This window comes from Trichosurus vulpecula, chromosome 6 (assembly GCF_011100635.1).
Source record: "Trichosurus vulpecula isolate mTriVul1 chromosome 6, mTriVul1.pri, whole genome shotgun sequence".
NCBI lineage: Eukaryota > Metazoa > Chordata > Mammalia > Diprotodontia > Phalangeridae > Trichosurus > Trichosurus vulpecula.
In genome coordinates, this window is record NC_050578.1 from 113,985,443 (window position 1) to 114,002,316 (window position 16,874).

The 16,874-nt window shown below is 42.3% G+C and overlaps 1 protein-coding gene across 2 annotated transcripts in view; it reads left to right on the top strand.

Annotated features, from left to right (window-relative positions):
• Nucleotides 1-7,320, top strand: part of RNF150 (ring finger protein 150) — a 354,105-nt gene extending 346,785 nt beyond the window's left edge. For both annotated transcript variants that reach the window (XM_036763787.1, XM_036763788.1), the window contains one exon: nt 7,175-7,320. In XM_036763787.1, the coding sequence (XP_036619682.1) occupies nt 7,175-7,293 (119 nt within the window). In that variant the 3' untranslated portion in view covers nt 7,294-7,320. The remainder of the gene's footprint in view (nt 1-7,174) is intronic.
• Nucleotides 7,321-16,874: the final 9,554 nt, after the last annotated feature.

Consider the following 16,874-nt stretch of genomic DNA (forward strand, 5'->3'; position numbering starts at 1 on the left):
CTTTTTTTTTTTTTTTTTTGCTTTGAGGGCCTATGATTTTATTGGTATAAGGAACCCCTGGTGAGAAAATTTCCTTTGCCAGTGCAGATAGCAGCTGATCTTCAACTTAGTCTCAGAGTATTGATTGAGTCACTCCTTTGCCCAGCATCACCCAGCTAATGTGTATTAGAACAGAACTTTTTAAAACCTAGCATCAGTGGATGTCCTATGGGTCTGTGGATAGATTAGAAGGTATACGCACATTTGGATGGAAAAAAAAATACATCTTTATTTTCACTACCCTCTAACAGAAATCGAGCATTTCCTCCAATTATGACTGTGGGCAGCAATAGGTAGGAATTCATAGACTTCACCAGATCGCCAAAGGGACCCATGGCACACTAGAAGCTGCAGGTGAAACTAGGTTCTCCCTGATTTCAAGGCCAGCTTTCTTTATCAACTAGGCCAGGCTGTGACCCAAACCATTTTTGTTGAGTTGAGAACTATCTTGTTCAAGAACAAGAAAGAAAAGACTAACCTACAACAAAGTAGATTTAGAACACACACACACACACACACACACACACACACACACACACACATATATGTATGTATGCATATGTGTGTATAGATTATAGTTGGGTCTAGACTCAGAGAACACGCATTTGAACCCTGTCTCTGACCCTTATTACCTATGTGACCTTGGGAAAGTCACACTTCTCTTTCTTCATGTGTAAAGTGAGTAAGATTCTAGATTCTAGGGTCCCTTCAAATTCTAAAATTACAACACAGCGATCCTTTATCATTTTGATCTTTAATTAGCACCAACAAAATATCCAGGAAGACTGAAACGTAAGCAAACATACTTTTTATAGACTGAATAATACATCCCACATGTGTGTATTACTATTTTTAAAATGTATGTAGATGCTATTGGGATAAATAAAATACAAATTAACTTAAAAGCACTAATGAATCCATAGTAGGAGTTTAGTACAGTGCTTGGAACAGGGCTAAGCATGTAATAAATGCTTGTGATTGATCATGGGACTTAGAGATGGAAGGGACTGGGGTAATCATCTAATCTAACCCTTCCATTTTACAGATATGGAAACTGAGGCTCAGAGAGGTTAAGGAGGTTGTCCAGGATCACACAGAGACAGGATTTGAACCTAGCTCTGACCCCAAGTCTAGCATTTTATCAACTATGCAACTATGCATCATACATAGTTTGTAGGTACTTACCTGTGTATGTGCTGTATCCTCTCTCTGGATCATAAACCCTTGAGGCAGGAACTGTTTCATTTCCCTTTTTGTGTCCCTAGAGCCCTCTAGAGTGCCTGTACATAGTAGGTGCTTAATAAATATTTGTCAAATTGAATTTTCAAGTTGAATCAATAGGGACTGAAAACATAATTGTTGTCATGTGAGATCCAGGAAATTGTTTAACATTAAAAAGAGGTCCTCGTATTTGAAATGGTTGAAAGCAATGGTTTAAAACTTTCATCTTTGATAGCTGTATGACAGACATTCAGGAGAATGGTGAAAACCGACAATCTCATCAGTGTAGAGAATCCCAGTGTGGAAATGTCTTCCACTGATAGAGATCAATGACTCCTCTGCCATACCTAAGGTGCCTTGGAGAGGGTCCTGAACTTAGTCACAAGACCCTGAATTCAAATCCTAACTCTACTGTTACTCTTCTGTGTGACCTGGGCCAAGTCTCTTAGCTTCTCTTGACTTCCATCTATAAAATGTGGATAGGGATTGACTCAGTGCTTCTTAAACTGTGAGTCATGACCCCATATGGGGTTGCAAAAAATTTGGCAACAGTAAAAGGTTTCTGAACATGCAGTGACCAAAAATTAATTCAAAGTCAAACTCGTAATGAATCCAAGGTGTTTCTGGCAGTGGTTGTCCGTGTTGCAACTTTACTACAGTCTTGGTTCTAAACACAAAGCATATGCACTTTGCACTGCACGTACCCTCATGCAACGCCAAGACACAAAAAGGGATCACAAGTGGAAAAAGTTTAAGAAGCCCTGTTTTTGACCTTGAAGGTCCTTTGCATCTCCAAATCTGTGATACTAGGCAGGTGGCGTGGAACCCTCAGTAACAGTTGTAAGAGGCAAGGTGCCCTGACTCCAGAGCCAGGGACTAGTAGTAAAGGGTTAAAGCTATTACATGAATCCTGCAGGAAGTGACACCTTTTTTTGGCTAAAATCATCTGGTGTTATTGGTAGAGCCCTGGCTTTGAAGAAGAATCCAGGGGCTCACAACATACAGAATCCTAAATTGACTCAGAAGAGAAGCTAGGCACTGATTATGCCATTTGCAAAAGAACATCTTATAAAATTCTTTTAAATTCCAAACTATTAGAGTGCTTTTAAAGTGAATTAATTTATCCACTGTCTAGTCACATCCCACTTTTCAGGAAGAACTTTTCTGTGTGTGTGTTTGTATATGTGTGTGTGTGTGTGTGTGTGTATATATATATATATATATATATATGCATATGTATATGTGTGTATATATATGTGTGCATATGTATATGTGTGTATATATGTGTGCATATGTATATGTGTGTATATATGTGTGCATATGTATATGTGTGTATATATGTGTGCATATGTGTGTGTATGTATATATATATATATACATATATATGTATATATGTATATCTCAATAGATACAGAATAAGCTGTGCAAGGATATAAGTTCCTTGAGGGTAGGGACTGTTTTTGTCTTTGTATTCCCTCTCCCCATTCCTAGTGTTAAGGAAGGAAGGAAGGAAGGAGGGAAGGGAGGGAAGGAAGCAAAGAAGAAAGGAAAGAAGGAAGCAAGGGAGAGAGGGAGGGAGAGGAGTAAAAAAAAAGCATTTATTAAATGTTTATTATGTGCCAAGTACTTTGCTAAGCATTGGGAAAACAAAACAAAAGCAAAGGCAGGCCTTTTCCTCAGGAAGCTTATGGGAAATAATACTCTTGAAATAGGTAGGTCTCCAAGGGCAGTGAATTTGCCCCCTCTCCTCCCAACCCAGTCCTTTGCAGTGAATAAGATTCTACCCTATATTATAGAATATTGCCTCCCCCCTTCCCTCCATGTCTCCGTAAGTAGTCATGGCACTGATAACTGCTTTAAGTGCTGCCTTATCAAATGTAGCTGGAGGTGGGTTTGCACACAGGTTCTCAAAAGTTTATGCACGTGACTGCAATTCATCTTCTAATTACATATCCACAACCCTCAGGTGAATAGTCAAAGGCAATCTACTCTCACTATAATAGACAGAAACCTTCTTCAATATAAAAAACAATTGCATCTGATTTGTATTCCTACTTTACTTCTCAATATCAAATTCCAGCCCAATCTAACAGTTGCAATTATCAGGGAATTTCACCAGTGCAGAATGAGACAGGAGGGGGACAAACTATAACTGGGAGCTGCATTTCACTTTCTAAATCACAGTTTGTTTTAACTGCATGATTGCTTGAGAGAGGAAAGAGCGGGAAGTTAGCTCGTTAAAGTAAAAACATATTCAGATGGCTTAAAATAACCCTTTTTGGTTGTTGTTTCATACCCTCATTCTTAAATGTCAGCCCAGGGAGCCCATGAAAGGAAGGAAGAGTCAAATGCTTAGATGAGCCCAGGGAAGGAACTCTAAAGTCTGGGCTCGGGGTAGTTGTCTCTTCAGCCAACAGCAGCCCACTGTCCATCTGGGATGTCAATTACTATGAGATTTAATCAATTAAGAAATGTAGAGAGCCCAGAGTGATGGCTGAGCTGTCCTCCAAAATCTCAGAACCACAAACTCAGAAACACCATCAAGGACTTCCTCTGTGAGCACTATGCCTCCAACTCAGGCCAGTTAAGGGAGAAGGAGATTGGTTGAATGGGTCAGGAAATGGTGAGGAAATCCATCCATGCCATCTACTGGTTGTATAGCTGTTGTAGGGAAGTTACAGCTTCATGCTCTTCATTATAAAGATGTGTAGAACAGGGGCAGCTGGGTGGTGCAGTGAATAGAGCACCAGCCCTGGAGTCAGGAGGACCTGAGTTCAAATCCAGCCTCAGACACTTGACCCACTTACTAGCTGGGTGACCCTGGGCAAGTCACTTAACCCTGTTTGCCTCGGTTTCCTCATCTGTGAAATGGGCTGCAGAAGGAAATAGCAAACCGCTCTAGTACGTCTGCCAAGAAAAGCCCGAATGGGGTCATGGAGAGTCAGACTTGACTGAAACAACTACAACAAAAATAAGAGCCCTCTGCAAAATAGAAATAACAACTTATTTTCAATCTAACAAATGTTTTTATTAAGTGCCTACTATGCGTGAAGTACTGTGGATAAAAAAAATGAAATAAGTTATGGACCCCACGTTCAAAGAACTTATAATGGGAGAAGATGATAAGATTTGCACCTAAATGACTAGAAGGAAGAAAGATATAAAATAATAAGTGCAAAGCAGAGGTAAAAAGTGCTCTGAAACATTTGAGAAGTCACTTTAACTTCTGAGAAACCAAGGTACTTGAGCTGGGTTTTGGAGAATCATAAGACTGTTGAATTAGAACTTGGAGAGGTCATAGAGGTCATCTGGTTCCAGGCCCTCTCTTTACACAGGAGACTGAGTGCTAGAGAAGTAAAGTGATTTGCTTGAGGTTAAATAGGTACTAAGGGGGTGGGGGGAGGGAATAAACACTTACATAACACCTACTATGCGCCAGGTAATGTGCTATAAATATTTTACAAATATTATCTCGTTTGATCCTCACAATAACCTTAGAAAGTCGGTGTTAGAAATATACTTGCATTGTCTAGGAATAAACAATACTGGTTGGGAAGCCAGGAACGTTTTAATTATATTTTACATTTATTCGGTTTGAATAAATGGGTACATGCCCTGAATAGAGTACGGGAGAGTACAAGGACTCAGATGGATGCCAGTCCTTTTTTTGACACCCCCCTTCGAATCTTTCACCAGGCTCTTCATTGGCCCGATGCAACCTCCTGACTGCCTACGTCATGCCCTCCTCTAAAGTCTCTAACCTTTCGCCTAACCAGAAGCCTGGTCTTTGCTAGATCAGAGCTCTCTTCTAGATCAGAACTAGTTCTAATCAGTCACCTGACTTACGTTCTGCTAAAGCTGGGGGGAAGGAGAGAGGGATACTTTCAACTCAGTGGAAACAAAACTGCTTCCGCCCCCGCCGTTTCTTACACTTGGTGTTGTTATTATCCCTATTTTACAATTTAGGAAACTGAGGCAAACAGAAATTAAGGAATTTGCCCAGGGTCACGCAGCTAGTAAGCATCTGAGGTCAGATTTGAACTCAGGTCTTCCTGACTTCAGTCCCAGCACTGCTTATTTGCCTAGGTAATAAGTGGCAGAGCCAGGATCTGAATCCAGGTGCTCTGAGTCCAAATCCATCACCCTCTCCAGTGTGTACCATGCTGCCTCTGAAGGAAGTGAAACAAGCAGAGATGGGAGCAGGAGGCTATCAGGACATAGGCATCCCTTGAGAGCACTGGAGACAGCAAGAGCAAAGGCAAGGGTGGTCACAGAAAGAGGCGAGGGTGCAGCTCTGCTCTGTTTGGCTCAAATCAACTGCTTCAGCTGACTTTATCTCCAACACATAAATTGTATAATGAACGATAAATGCAAATGTTGCTGACTATGAGCACAGGTAGAAGTGAACAGACAGCTTCTCTACTTGGGAATATGAATTGTCAGGTCAAAGAGTTAGAAGGTGATAAAATTCAGATTTTGGTACTTCCACAAACTATGATTTCATTAAGTTGGAGGGTCTTTCTACCAACCTAGATTCCAACTCCTTCAGGACTTATTAAAAAATCATTTGAGAGTTACCGTGACCACAAAATGTGTCCCCCTGTGGGAAATGGGGTGATGAGCGGGGCTACTAGCGGTGAAAATGTAGAGAGTATAAACAGGGCCATCTAGAGTGCAGATTTTCCCCCAACTCCAACCCCTCTTTCCTGGTTCACCTCCTGCAGGGGCATGCTTTCAGCAAATTTATAAGGAGTAAGTAATATTGTCGTGAGCTTCCTCCCTGCCACAGTGGGGTTAGTGGCTTTATGTACTTCCTTCTCCCAGTGGCTAAACCTCCAAACCAATTCCTCCCCTACCCATTGTCCGCCAGTGCAGAAATCTCTGTTTTCCCAGATGCCCTTCTTCTTCCCTCAGAGGGTCCATCCAATGCTTGTCCTAGGCACAAAAATAGCTAGTTGTGGCTCTAGTAATCAGATTCTCCAAAATTGGATAGATTGATTGTAGGATCACAGATTAAGATCAGGAAGGTGCCTCAGAGCCTATCCATTCCCACCCCTTCACATCACTGATAAAGATTTGAAGTCCAGTGTGATTAAACTTGCCCAAGGTCACACAGCTTGTTAATGGAAGAAAAGATTTAAACCCATGTCCCCTGCCCACAAAGCTTATCGTTCCATTTTACTGTGCTGTCCTTTGGATTAGTGATACATAGTCTATCACGAAGCTTGTGCTTGCAGCCTTCGCACCTCGGTAGAGTAGGTATTCTTCTTTCACAGTTTTTAAGAACCCAAGGTCACCTCCACCCCACCATGTTTATTGTCATTCAGTCATTTTCATTCGTGTCTCATTCTTCATGACCCCATTTGGGGGTTTCTTGGCAAATATGCTAGAGTGGTTTGCCATTTCCCTCTGCAGCTTATTTTACAGATGAGGAAATTAAGGCAAACAAGGTTAAGTCACTTGCCCAGGGTCACAGAGCTAGTAAGTATCTAAGGCCAGATTTGAACTCACATCTTCCTGTCTCCAGACTCAGCACTCTATCCAGTCTGCCACCTCCAAAAAGTCATGATCTTATTTGATAATGAATTTCCTTATGTTGTCCTTCTCCAGGTCCACACAGAGGATATAAATAAGACCTAACTAGGATATTTGTATTTCTATGACCTTTAAAAAAAATTGCTTTTAGCATTAGGACAAAGATAGGGGTTGGGCCTATGATTTCTCTGACAGAGGGTTCTTTCGGATGAGAAAACTCTGTGAACAAACCTGTGGTCCCCAGGGGAGAAGGAAAGAAGGAAGGAAGGAAGGTAGGAAGGTAGGAAGGAAGGAAGGAAGGAAAGATGAAGATGACCTGTAGATGTAGATGGCCAAAGGCCCCAGTCTAGATCTCATATGCTTTATTTTCTGCTTCTAGGTGAACAAGAGCCAGCGGTCAGCAGCGATTCAGATATCTCGTTGATCATGGCGATGGAAGTTGGACTCTCTGATGTGGAGCTTTCCACTGACCAAGACTGTGAAGAGGTGAAATCCTGAAACATTGAACAAAGACGAAGGGGACAGTGGGGCTCCAGGGGGAGGGGGGAGGGGCGAGCTCCAGGCCTCACTACAGTCATACACCTCCAGACCACCACCACAGCTTCAGCGTGCTCCATTCCGGGAGGGTCCACGAAAAGCAATACATAGAGTTGTGTCAACCCGGACGAAGTTTCAGCATCTCTCCATCATCAGTCCATGATGTTGGCAGCTTGGAAGTCGAAAGCGGATTTATTTTCCAGCACCCCCACGTGCTCATGGACGCGGGCTTCAGCGGCTCAGAAAACAGTGACTGAAAGGACAGCCTCCAGAGTGTTTCCTACTTTCATTTCACTTTCTTATTCCCCACCCCTTCTGCCCCCCAGGCGGCTTTCGTTTGGGGGTGGTCGGTGGTGTGCTTGGCCTTTTGTTCGGTGTTGTTCTTGTTGTTTTTAAGGGTATCTGTAAATTTCTCGACATCTGCCCCACTTTGTTTTCCTTTGGATCCCTTCAGCTTACTCCCCCCACATTCCTGTCTGGAAGCAACCAGTGCCTGCTCTGATCCATTTGTAATCCATCTCTCAGATTTCCAGCCTTGACATTTCATCATAAAGTATGCATGGGTCTGAGAAGAACTGGTGCCCCAGCCCCTCATAAGCATCTCAACCAGCTTTCATTAAGATTTTCAATCCTCACAAGTGAGTCCTGAAAATCGCATCTGCCGAGCCTCACCCCATCCCACTCACCTGACTCCAAGCCCTAAATCCCCCGGCTTCCACTTGCCAAGTGCCATTAAAGGCACATGTCTCATGAAAGGGAGAGGAACAGGGTTCACTTCTTGCAAGTCTAGAACCACCTCCAGTTGTATTACTAGCATTCCATGATTTTGAAGGGCTGATAGCTGAGGACTCATGATGGATTGTACAGCTAGGGACTGTGCTGTCTTTTACCTTCAAGCCAAAACCCTTGTGCATTGGTTCTGGTGAGACTATGGATCCATATTGGGTTGAGGGTGAGCTGGGCTTGATAGGTTATGAAAATTGAGTAGGGAAAGGCCATGGCAGAGTTGGCTATTTCAGAGCACCTAAGTATAGCAAAGATAACAACAGGGGCAGCAACAACAGCCACCATGTTTTCTCTTAAACCCAATACCTGGTGGGTTGGTTGGTTACACCTGACCTTGGCCCATATGAAAAGATTTAGTTTACTCCTTAGTGAAAGGTTTGCCACAATTCCCTGCCACAGCTGTTTGCCAGGTAAAGTGTAATCCTTATAAATCATTTTATCCCCAGAAGAACAATGTGGGACTTGGCCCACAAGTTTATCCTAGCTGTGAGAGGCTGAGCAAGGGAAAATGAAGAGGCACTGAGTATGTGAAAGCCTACCAGGGTTTTAAAACTGGGTTTTTGTTTTTACCTCTTTTTTTCCTCCCTCTACCTTTGACAAAGATGTGCTATTTTTTATAGCATAAAATTGCATATTATATTTGAACTGTCCGAGTACAGATAAGACTTTCAACTTAACTTGGTGAATGTCTCTTGCTGATGATCACTGCAGCCCCTTGCCCAGTGTGTGAAGCCCCCTGTGTCCTTGATGGCACCTGGGTTGAAAATTGGGTATGAATCCCCCTCACATTCCCCTGTATTCTGAGGAGGACCATTTTACCTTACTTCAAAAACCCATTCAGCAACCAGATGTGGATTTTGCTATCAAGATATGCTGCTTGCCAAAACATGGAGTTCAGGGAGCTAACTGGCTTTTGTTATGTTATTTAGAAGGTCCCCTCTGGGCAAGTTTGCAGATTGCCAAAAAGGTAAGGAAGTGTTTTTTGCCTACAGGAACTTCTCAGCCATCTAGGACTCAAACTATTCCTCTGCAGAGAAGAGGTCTTTGAATATGGTCTGGCCATTCTTTACAGAGGGACACTTGTTCACAACTCCAAGCAGTGATATAGAGCTGAAGTTGGAACTTGGGGAGATGCCCTGACTTGGGGTGGAGGATGGAAGGAGATATTCTCTCCATGGCCACATCCTCTTTCAGGCTTGGGAGCCAATGTGTTGCAGATAGACTCATTGAATGATCAGGACGAGAGCCCTAAATATGGACAACATGAAGATACGTTGTTCTATACTATTTCCAAATGACATCTAAAGTACTGAGTGATTCGAGATCCTTAGATGAAAGGTTTCATAGGCAAACATTGATTATCCAACTGTAGATTATTCGTAGAAAATTCTTAATCCTAGATGAGTTTTCTCTTTTCCACTCAACATATGACTGAACCTCCTCCCCCTCCGTCAATCACTGTGGGCTCAGAAGATGGAAATTGAGTTAGGTATTAAACTGAGGCAAACATGATTAAGACAAATCTGTGGTTTAAACAAACTCATAATACATTCCAAAACCAGATTTTTGAAATGACTTTTGAATTACATTGTGTTTCTGGATTATCAGCATTGCTGCTCCCCATAGTAGTAAAGATTAGCAAGAGTGAGATATATAACTGTCGCCTAAGCTGACCTTGCAAGACTTCCTTCATATGAGCCTCAGTTTCCTCATTTGTAAGATGAGGGGTTGATCTCTAAAGTTTCTTCTTTAAAGCTGTGGTCCTCTGACCCTACCTCTGTGACCTTGGGCCAGACATTCTTGGGGCCTCAGATTCCCCCTCTGGGAAATGGGGGAATTACTCTAGATGACTGATCTCCTACATGATTTCCAATTAAATCCTATGATTTGGGGCACAAAGACAGGAACCCACAAAACAGTGAGTAGCCCCCTGCAGTTTCTACTGTTATCATAGAGCTTTATGCTTCATAAAACACCACTACATTTACAATCAAAACCCACTTATTATTCCATATGAAGGGCTGTGTTGGGGGAAATTCAAAGGTAATTCAGACATGGCCTGAACATGTCATATCAGCAAAGGCCTCAGATTTTGCAGAAGTTATCTAGTTGCCTCAGCTGTAACTAGGAATTCTGTCACAAGGGCCAAAAGTAATTGAATCTGAAGAGCTGGAGGTGCAGAAGACGGTCTAGGTATTTGTGCCCCATTCGCTGTATCCTCACTTGGGCTCAGCTCCTTACTGAAGATCCATTTGAGGATTAGCCATTAATGTGACTCAGTTGGATACTGAAAGGCAAGTTTGAGGGAGAGCAAGGGAGACAGCTTGCTAGTCATCCTTCCCCTTTTCACCACCGAAATATACCTATGGATCCAAAGATTACTTTTTTTCCCTTTTCAAATTAATACAGGGGTAAAAGGGCCCTTTGGCAAATTTTTGTGAGGGGCAAAGAGTCCCAAATGGCTAAACTATGCCACATGTCAATTATTCCTTATGCCTTCTTTCACCAGTTATTATTTTGAAATAGACCATACAATCCATTTTAGCTTGGTGATGAAATAAAATTTTACATCTCATGGAATCAGAAGCCCATGAGGATTCCAGATCTCCACTTGTCCCTCCCCAACCTAGGTTAGCCATTATCTCCTCTTCTTCCCCAGTAGATACAATATAATTCAACCCTACAGATAACGCGCGAATTAGGGGATTTTGGTTTCAAGGGGTGGGGATGCTAAATATTGTCATTAAGTACAGGAATTCTCTGTCAGTGCAGGGCTTTTGCACACCTGAGGAAAACAAGTGTCTTCCAGGTCTGTGAACTGCCCAGCTACATATAATCCAATGGATCAAGAAAGTTGTTTCTTTCATCAAACCTAAATTTTTGTCCTTAAAACTTTGCCCTACTCTTTTCTCATTTTTTGGAGACAATTGAGGGTGAAGTGGGGGTCACGCAGCTAATAGGTGTCTGAGGCTGGATTTGAACTCAGGTCCTCCTGACTCCAGGGCCAGTGCTCTATGCACTGTGTCACCTAGCTGCTATTCCTCTGGCCTTCTAAGAACTGGGGACCTCTGGGACCAAGCAGAACAAGCTTCATCCCTTTTTCACAAGATACTTCATCAAATACCTGAAGCTGTCTTGCCTTCATTAAGTCTTCTTTTCTCCAAGCTAAATTTGCCTATTTCCTTCAACCAGTTATCAAATGGCATGGAATTGAGGTTCTTCTCCATTCTCATTCCCTTCTATTGAACAGTCTCTAATTTGTCAATATCTATCCAAAAATGTGGCTTTTCCTTCTGGGAAAAAATCTGAAGGCTCCTATTATTATCACACACACACACACACATTCTTCTTGGATGTGTCCTAAAGCTTGATTCTTGGTAAAAGTTTAGCTCCTAGGTAGGCAAGAGTTTGGAGGAAGATGAGTGAATCAGAAGTAGAAAGGACATTCATGTCCATGGATTTACATCTAACAAGAGATGCCCCATTAGCATTTCTGAACAAAACAAGTCAGACTTTGATTGGATTCATGCTTTTGGGTCCTACAGTGTCAAATGGCTACTTCAGGCATGCCTCTCAGGAGTCCTTCTCACCTCCTCAAACCAGGGACAGGAAGGCATTTACTCCTGAGGCATCTCCCTGTAGCATCCTCATTCTCCCCTCTTGGAACTTGGGAATCATAGAAGGTTAGAGCCGGAAGCTTAATGATCAGCTGTCTCAGTCCGGGCACCTCAACCTCACTTCTCATTCTTTACATTCTGTTTTCCTCTTTCTCCATTTTCTCTTCCTTCTTTCTCTGCTTTCTTGCTCTTCCAGACCCCTTCCATAGGTCAACTTGAAACTGTCAAGCACCACTGAAGACTAAAGAAGTCAGTGGCCCCTAATTTGGGGGTTTTTTGTTGTTTTTGTTCTCCACATATAACAGTATCTGGATTTGAGCATCTAACAAGAAAAATCATTTGCTATAAAGCAGATGGGAAGTACAATTTCATAAGGTAGTGAGTTCCCCTTTTCTGTATGTACCCAGACTATCAAGGGTGTCATAGAGGGCATCCATACATTGTAAAGGAAGTTGAATTCAGTCCTACAATTCAGAATTGGAAGAGACCTTTGAGATCATTTTATGAGCCTGAGTTCCCTTTCAACTCTGAGATCCTGTGATCTTAACCCAACTTTCTTGTTTTCACTATCTCTTCATTCCACCAGTCTTGTTCTGAACCACCAGTAGCCCTTGTCCCTCTCAGGCTTTCTTGCCATTAACTGCCCCCTTCATAATAACACATCCATCCTGCAGTCTGAGTCACTATCTCCCCACTACATCATTACTATTTCAACTCCTCCCCTATCCCCTCCCCGCAACAATTTCCCCAAAAACTCCAGGGACAGGAGAATCCATTCCGTCTATTCACTTGTAACATCATATCACCATAAATAAAGAGCTAGCAGGGACCTCAGAGGCCCTCTAATCCAGCCCCTTCATTTGATAATTAAGGAAGCTTAATTGTAGCCTAGCTCAGTGAAATTACTTGAACAAAGTCAAATGGGTAATAAATGTCAGATGCGGTATCTGAACTTGAGCAGAGTGAGAGGACAATGAATGTGGAGGTAAGAGGATCTGGGTTAGAATGCCACAGGCTCTACCCCTAACTGCCTGGGCAGCCTTGGACAGATTGCTTCCTCACCCAATGCCTCAGTTTCCTCATCTATTAAAAAAGGGGAGATTGGGTTAGATTATGTCTAAATTTCCATCTAGCTCTAAACCTCTAGAAGCTGCTGTGGACATCAGTCTGAAACAAGGACTAGTATTTCAGCTCTCCATTGAATGGACTTGTTTTTGAAGGACCTGATTACAGCCCATGACAATGGAGAGCAGAGCAAAGAGAAGACGTTGATTCTCAGTAAACAATGATTAAGTTCTCATGGTTACTCAGTTGCTCTCCCTCCTTCCTTCCTCCCCACCTAACAACCCCAAGGTTGTGATAAAAGCAGGCCTTATTTTAAAAGCCCATGGATCAATAACCAGCCTCTTCCACTTCGATCCCTTTAATGGAACTGAACTGTAATCCCCGGAACGGGTGGTAAGGGTTCCAGATCCTGTAAGGGGCCATTAATAACCAGACTCCAGTTACCACCTGCCCAACGAAAGCTCTCAAGTTGTAATACTTATTGTACAAGGAAAAAGCCAAGGTCAAGCCCATCTCTCACCCTCCAACCCAAACTTGGCTCATGTGCTCCGTGATCAAGAGGCTCTTTCAGGAAAACCTGCGATCAAAGCTCTTTAATCTGCGAGCACTGAGATTACACCTAAGGAACAACCATTCAATTCATATTTATTGAGAATGATAGGAAAAGAATGCTTTCTTAGGAGGGTAAGACATGGTCTCACCGCTGTCATGGGGAAAGAAAAGATATGGAAAATCTCTCTCAGCCTATGTCAGGCTGAGTCTCTTTGGTCTCCAAATCCTAGATAGTCTATTCCTGTGAAATTGCCTTTCTTCTCGAAATGATGGCTTATAGGAGCAAGGAATGAGAGAAAGAAAGGGGCTACATACCTACTCTTACAGACCAAAGACAGAGAACCATTGAGATGAATGGCCTGTTTGGTTTTTTTTTTTCCAAATATTTTCACAAACAAAACTCAAGGGAAACAGGAAGGGAGGATATGTCACGGAAGGAGTGCTAGAGTCCAAAGAGCTGGATTCAAATTCTGACTCTACTGCTTAACGGCTATGTGACCTTAGGTAAGTCGCCCCTCAGAGCCTCAATTTCTTCACTTGTCTTTCTTAAAATGAGGGGGTTGGAGTATATGATCCCAGAAATCCCTTTTGGTTCTAGTAAGTCCCAGTGGAATGTCTGGGTATTCTCTCAAACGTTGATGTACTTTACCAAATCCCAAAGTCTAGAACAGGTAGTGGCCTTAGTCCCCTTCCATCTTTCCCATTCAGAGTTTAGCCCTCATTCCTCGGAAATTTCAGCGCAATCCATTGTTTTCTCAAACACTTAGTTGGTCCCACATCCTTCTCTCTAGAACTGAGAAAGAAATAGAGTATGTTGATTTGCAAATTGCCAAAGAATGTCCACGTACGTCCAGTGGCTAAACACAGCGTCTCCAGGTCTCTAAAAGAAAACACTAGAGCGTTGCAGGCACGAGTTGATGTTTGTGCAGTTGAAGCATGAGTAACAGATGGGCTCTCGGGTCTGGAACTTGTTGCTGTACCAGATGGATACTAGTGTATCCTTGGGAGGGGTCAGGGCGCCCTCTGCTGGATCATCTCCTTCTTCTCCAGCAGAGTCTTGACATGACTTTTCACGTCTACTTCTTCAGTCACTGAGCTTGGGGTCTTTATTTAAAATGACGACTGCTTCTTCAACAACACCAATATGGTCTGCTTTTTAAAAAAAAAAATGACCACATGTGAAGAACACTGGAATGTTGGACAGGAAACCCAAGTGGAGCGGCAATCTCACCATCAGCTGCCCTTTCTTTTCTTCTGTAAAATAGAGAAGTTCATTACTCTGTTTTCCAGGAAGGCCCGGCCGGCTAGGATGATTGCCTAGAGATCTAAAATCAGGGACAGACCGCTTTGTCCTTGTTACCCTGATCATTTGGCCATGTGAAATTCACAAGGAAGATCAATAAACACGCTTCTTTCTGATGAATGTAAAAGGTGTGGACGATCCAAGTGTATTTGTATCTGTACATAGCCCCATATTTATTTCTCACTAATACCTTAGTCATCTGAAAAAGGTTGTACCATTTTATAATTAGAAAAATGTAGGGGGGGAGGGAAGGGAGGGACTGTTATTTTTATAGTGGGATATTCCTTGTATTTAGCAAACTTTACATGGTTTTGTACTTGTGAAAAGATACATTCCATCCATTTCCAGGGAAGGGAAATAGATTTCTTTTTTTTTTTCCTTTAAAGGGGATTTTAAGATTAAAAAGGATGTGGACTCCATTTAATATAAGCTGAGCTGAGAGCAGGTCATTCTGGCTTCTGGAGTCAACCTCCTAAGCAGTACCTAATGATGTCAGGCTTATTAGACTGCTAACCATTACCAGCAAAGGCCAACATACAAAATGTGAAAACACACACACACACATACACACACACACTCAATTATTTTAACTCCTTTTACACTTTCTCACTTGAACATAAGCTAATCATCTGCCCTAATGGATCTATTTCCAGTTAAGAGATCACTTTTTTCTAATATTTTTGAAGCTGTGGTTGGGCCGAGCATTAAAGACATCGCTCCCAATTTTTTGGACCTTCCTAGAAGCTAAGGAAAAATGCAACATGTTTTACTTCTTCCCTGAATGTTTCCTGGCCAAATGGGTCACCATCCAGGTGTGCTTTCCACAAGAGAAATCTCTGTCCAGTTCTTCACACCACTCATGAGATTTCCTATGAACATCTGGAATGATTCCTCATTCAGAGCATCCCCACGACCTTACAAGAAGCAAGCCTGTCAATCACAGCACCAAACCTTAGTGGCATTTGCCTCGTCCTGATAGGGTTTTCACTTGGCCTTTTGCTGGCCGCAGTTTGGTAGCAGAGGTACATGGAATGGGGCCATTTTTATCCCACCATTCTTTTCTGTACAGAACTGCAGGTGTATTTTGGTGGTTAGTGCAGGCCCAGGCATGAGTTTATTTCATTCTATGTGTATCTCTCCCCCGCCTTTTGCCTCCATCCCTCCCAATGCACTTTAAATCTCTCTCAAAAAATAGAGCAATCAGAAAACTCTGAAAGAGATTCCTTCGCCTGATTAGCAAGAGGCCCAGACATGGACTTGGCTTTATTGGACGCTGTTATGTGCTTAAAAGAGCACAGACAGTAGATCTTATTTTGGGGGTAGTAGAGAAATGTGGAGGATGATTGGAAACCTTCAGTAGTACGACATGGCTATTTTTGTTATCTAGAAGATTCTAATGTAAATAAGTGCAACTGTGTTATTATGTACCAGTAAAAATCTTGAAGCTATCAAAGCTAAACCAAGGATTGTGAATTCTGAGACATTTTATTGCAAGGTGGGGGATAGGAATGGGGAGGGGTTGGGGATTTTTGTTTTCGTTTTTGTTTTTTTAATAAAAGTGGAATCAGACTACTGCCCTTGTGACTCAATGTGTAATCACTGTGCCGTACCTTCCCATAATCTATAGAGCTGAAGTGTCAAGCTCAGACAGAATCGGGGGCCGCTAGACCATACAAAAGGATCCCTGTGGGCCATATACTGACTTAGAAAACCACATATAAAGACTATCTATATTTTATTGTATTTTAATTTATTTGTTTTAATTTCCAGTTACATTTTAGTCTGGTTGCAGCTGCACAGGGAAATGGGAGCCTAGTGGGGCCCGCTGACACCCACCCCAAAAATTCTAATTCACAGCATTTAAGTGGCTTGAAGTGGTGGAAAGTGGTGTGGTGGAAAGAGTGCTAGACTTGGAAGTCGGACCCTGGGTTCAAATTCTGACTCCATTACTTACATACGTTATTTAGCCTCTCTGAGCCTCGCTATCCTCATCTATAAAATGGAAATCATAATACCAGTGGCACCTTCCTCCCAAGGATATTGTAGGGATCATTTGAGATGTACTTTTTTGCAAATCTTAATGTGCTTTATTTTATTTATTAGGGAAGGGAAGGGAATGAGGATTTACACAGTATCTACTATGCACCAGTCCCAGTGCTAGACACTTTTAACAAATATTATCTCCTTTGATCCTCACCATAACCCTAGGAGTAGGTACT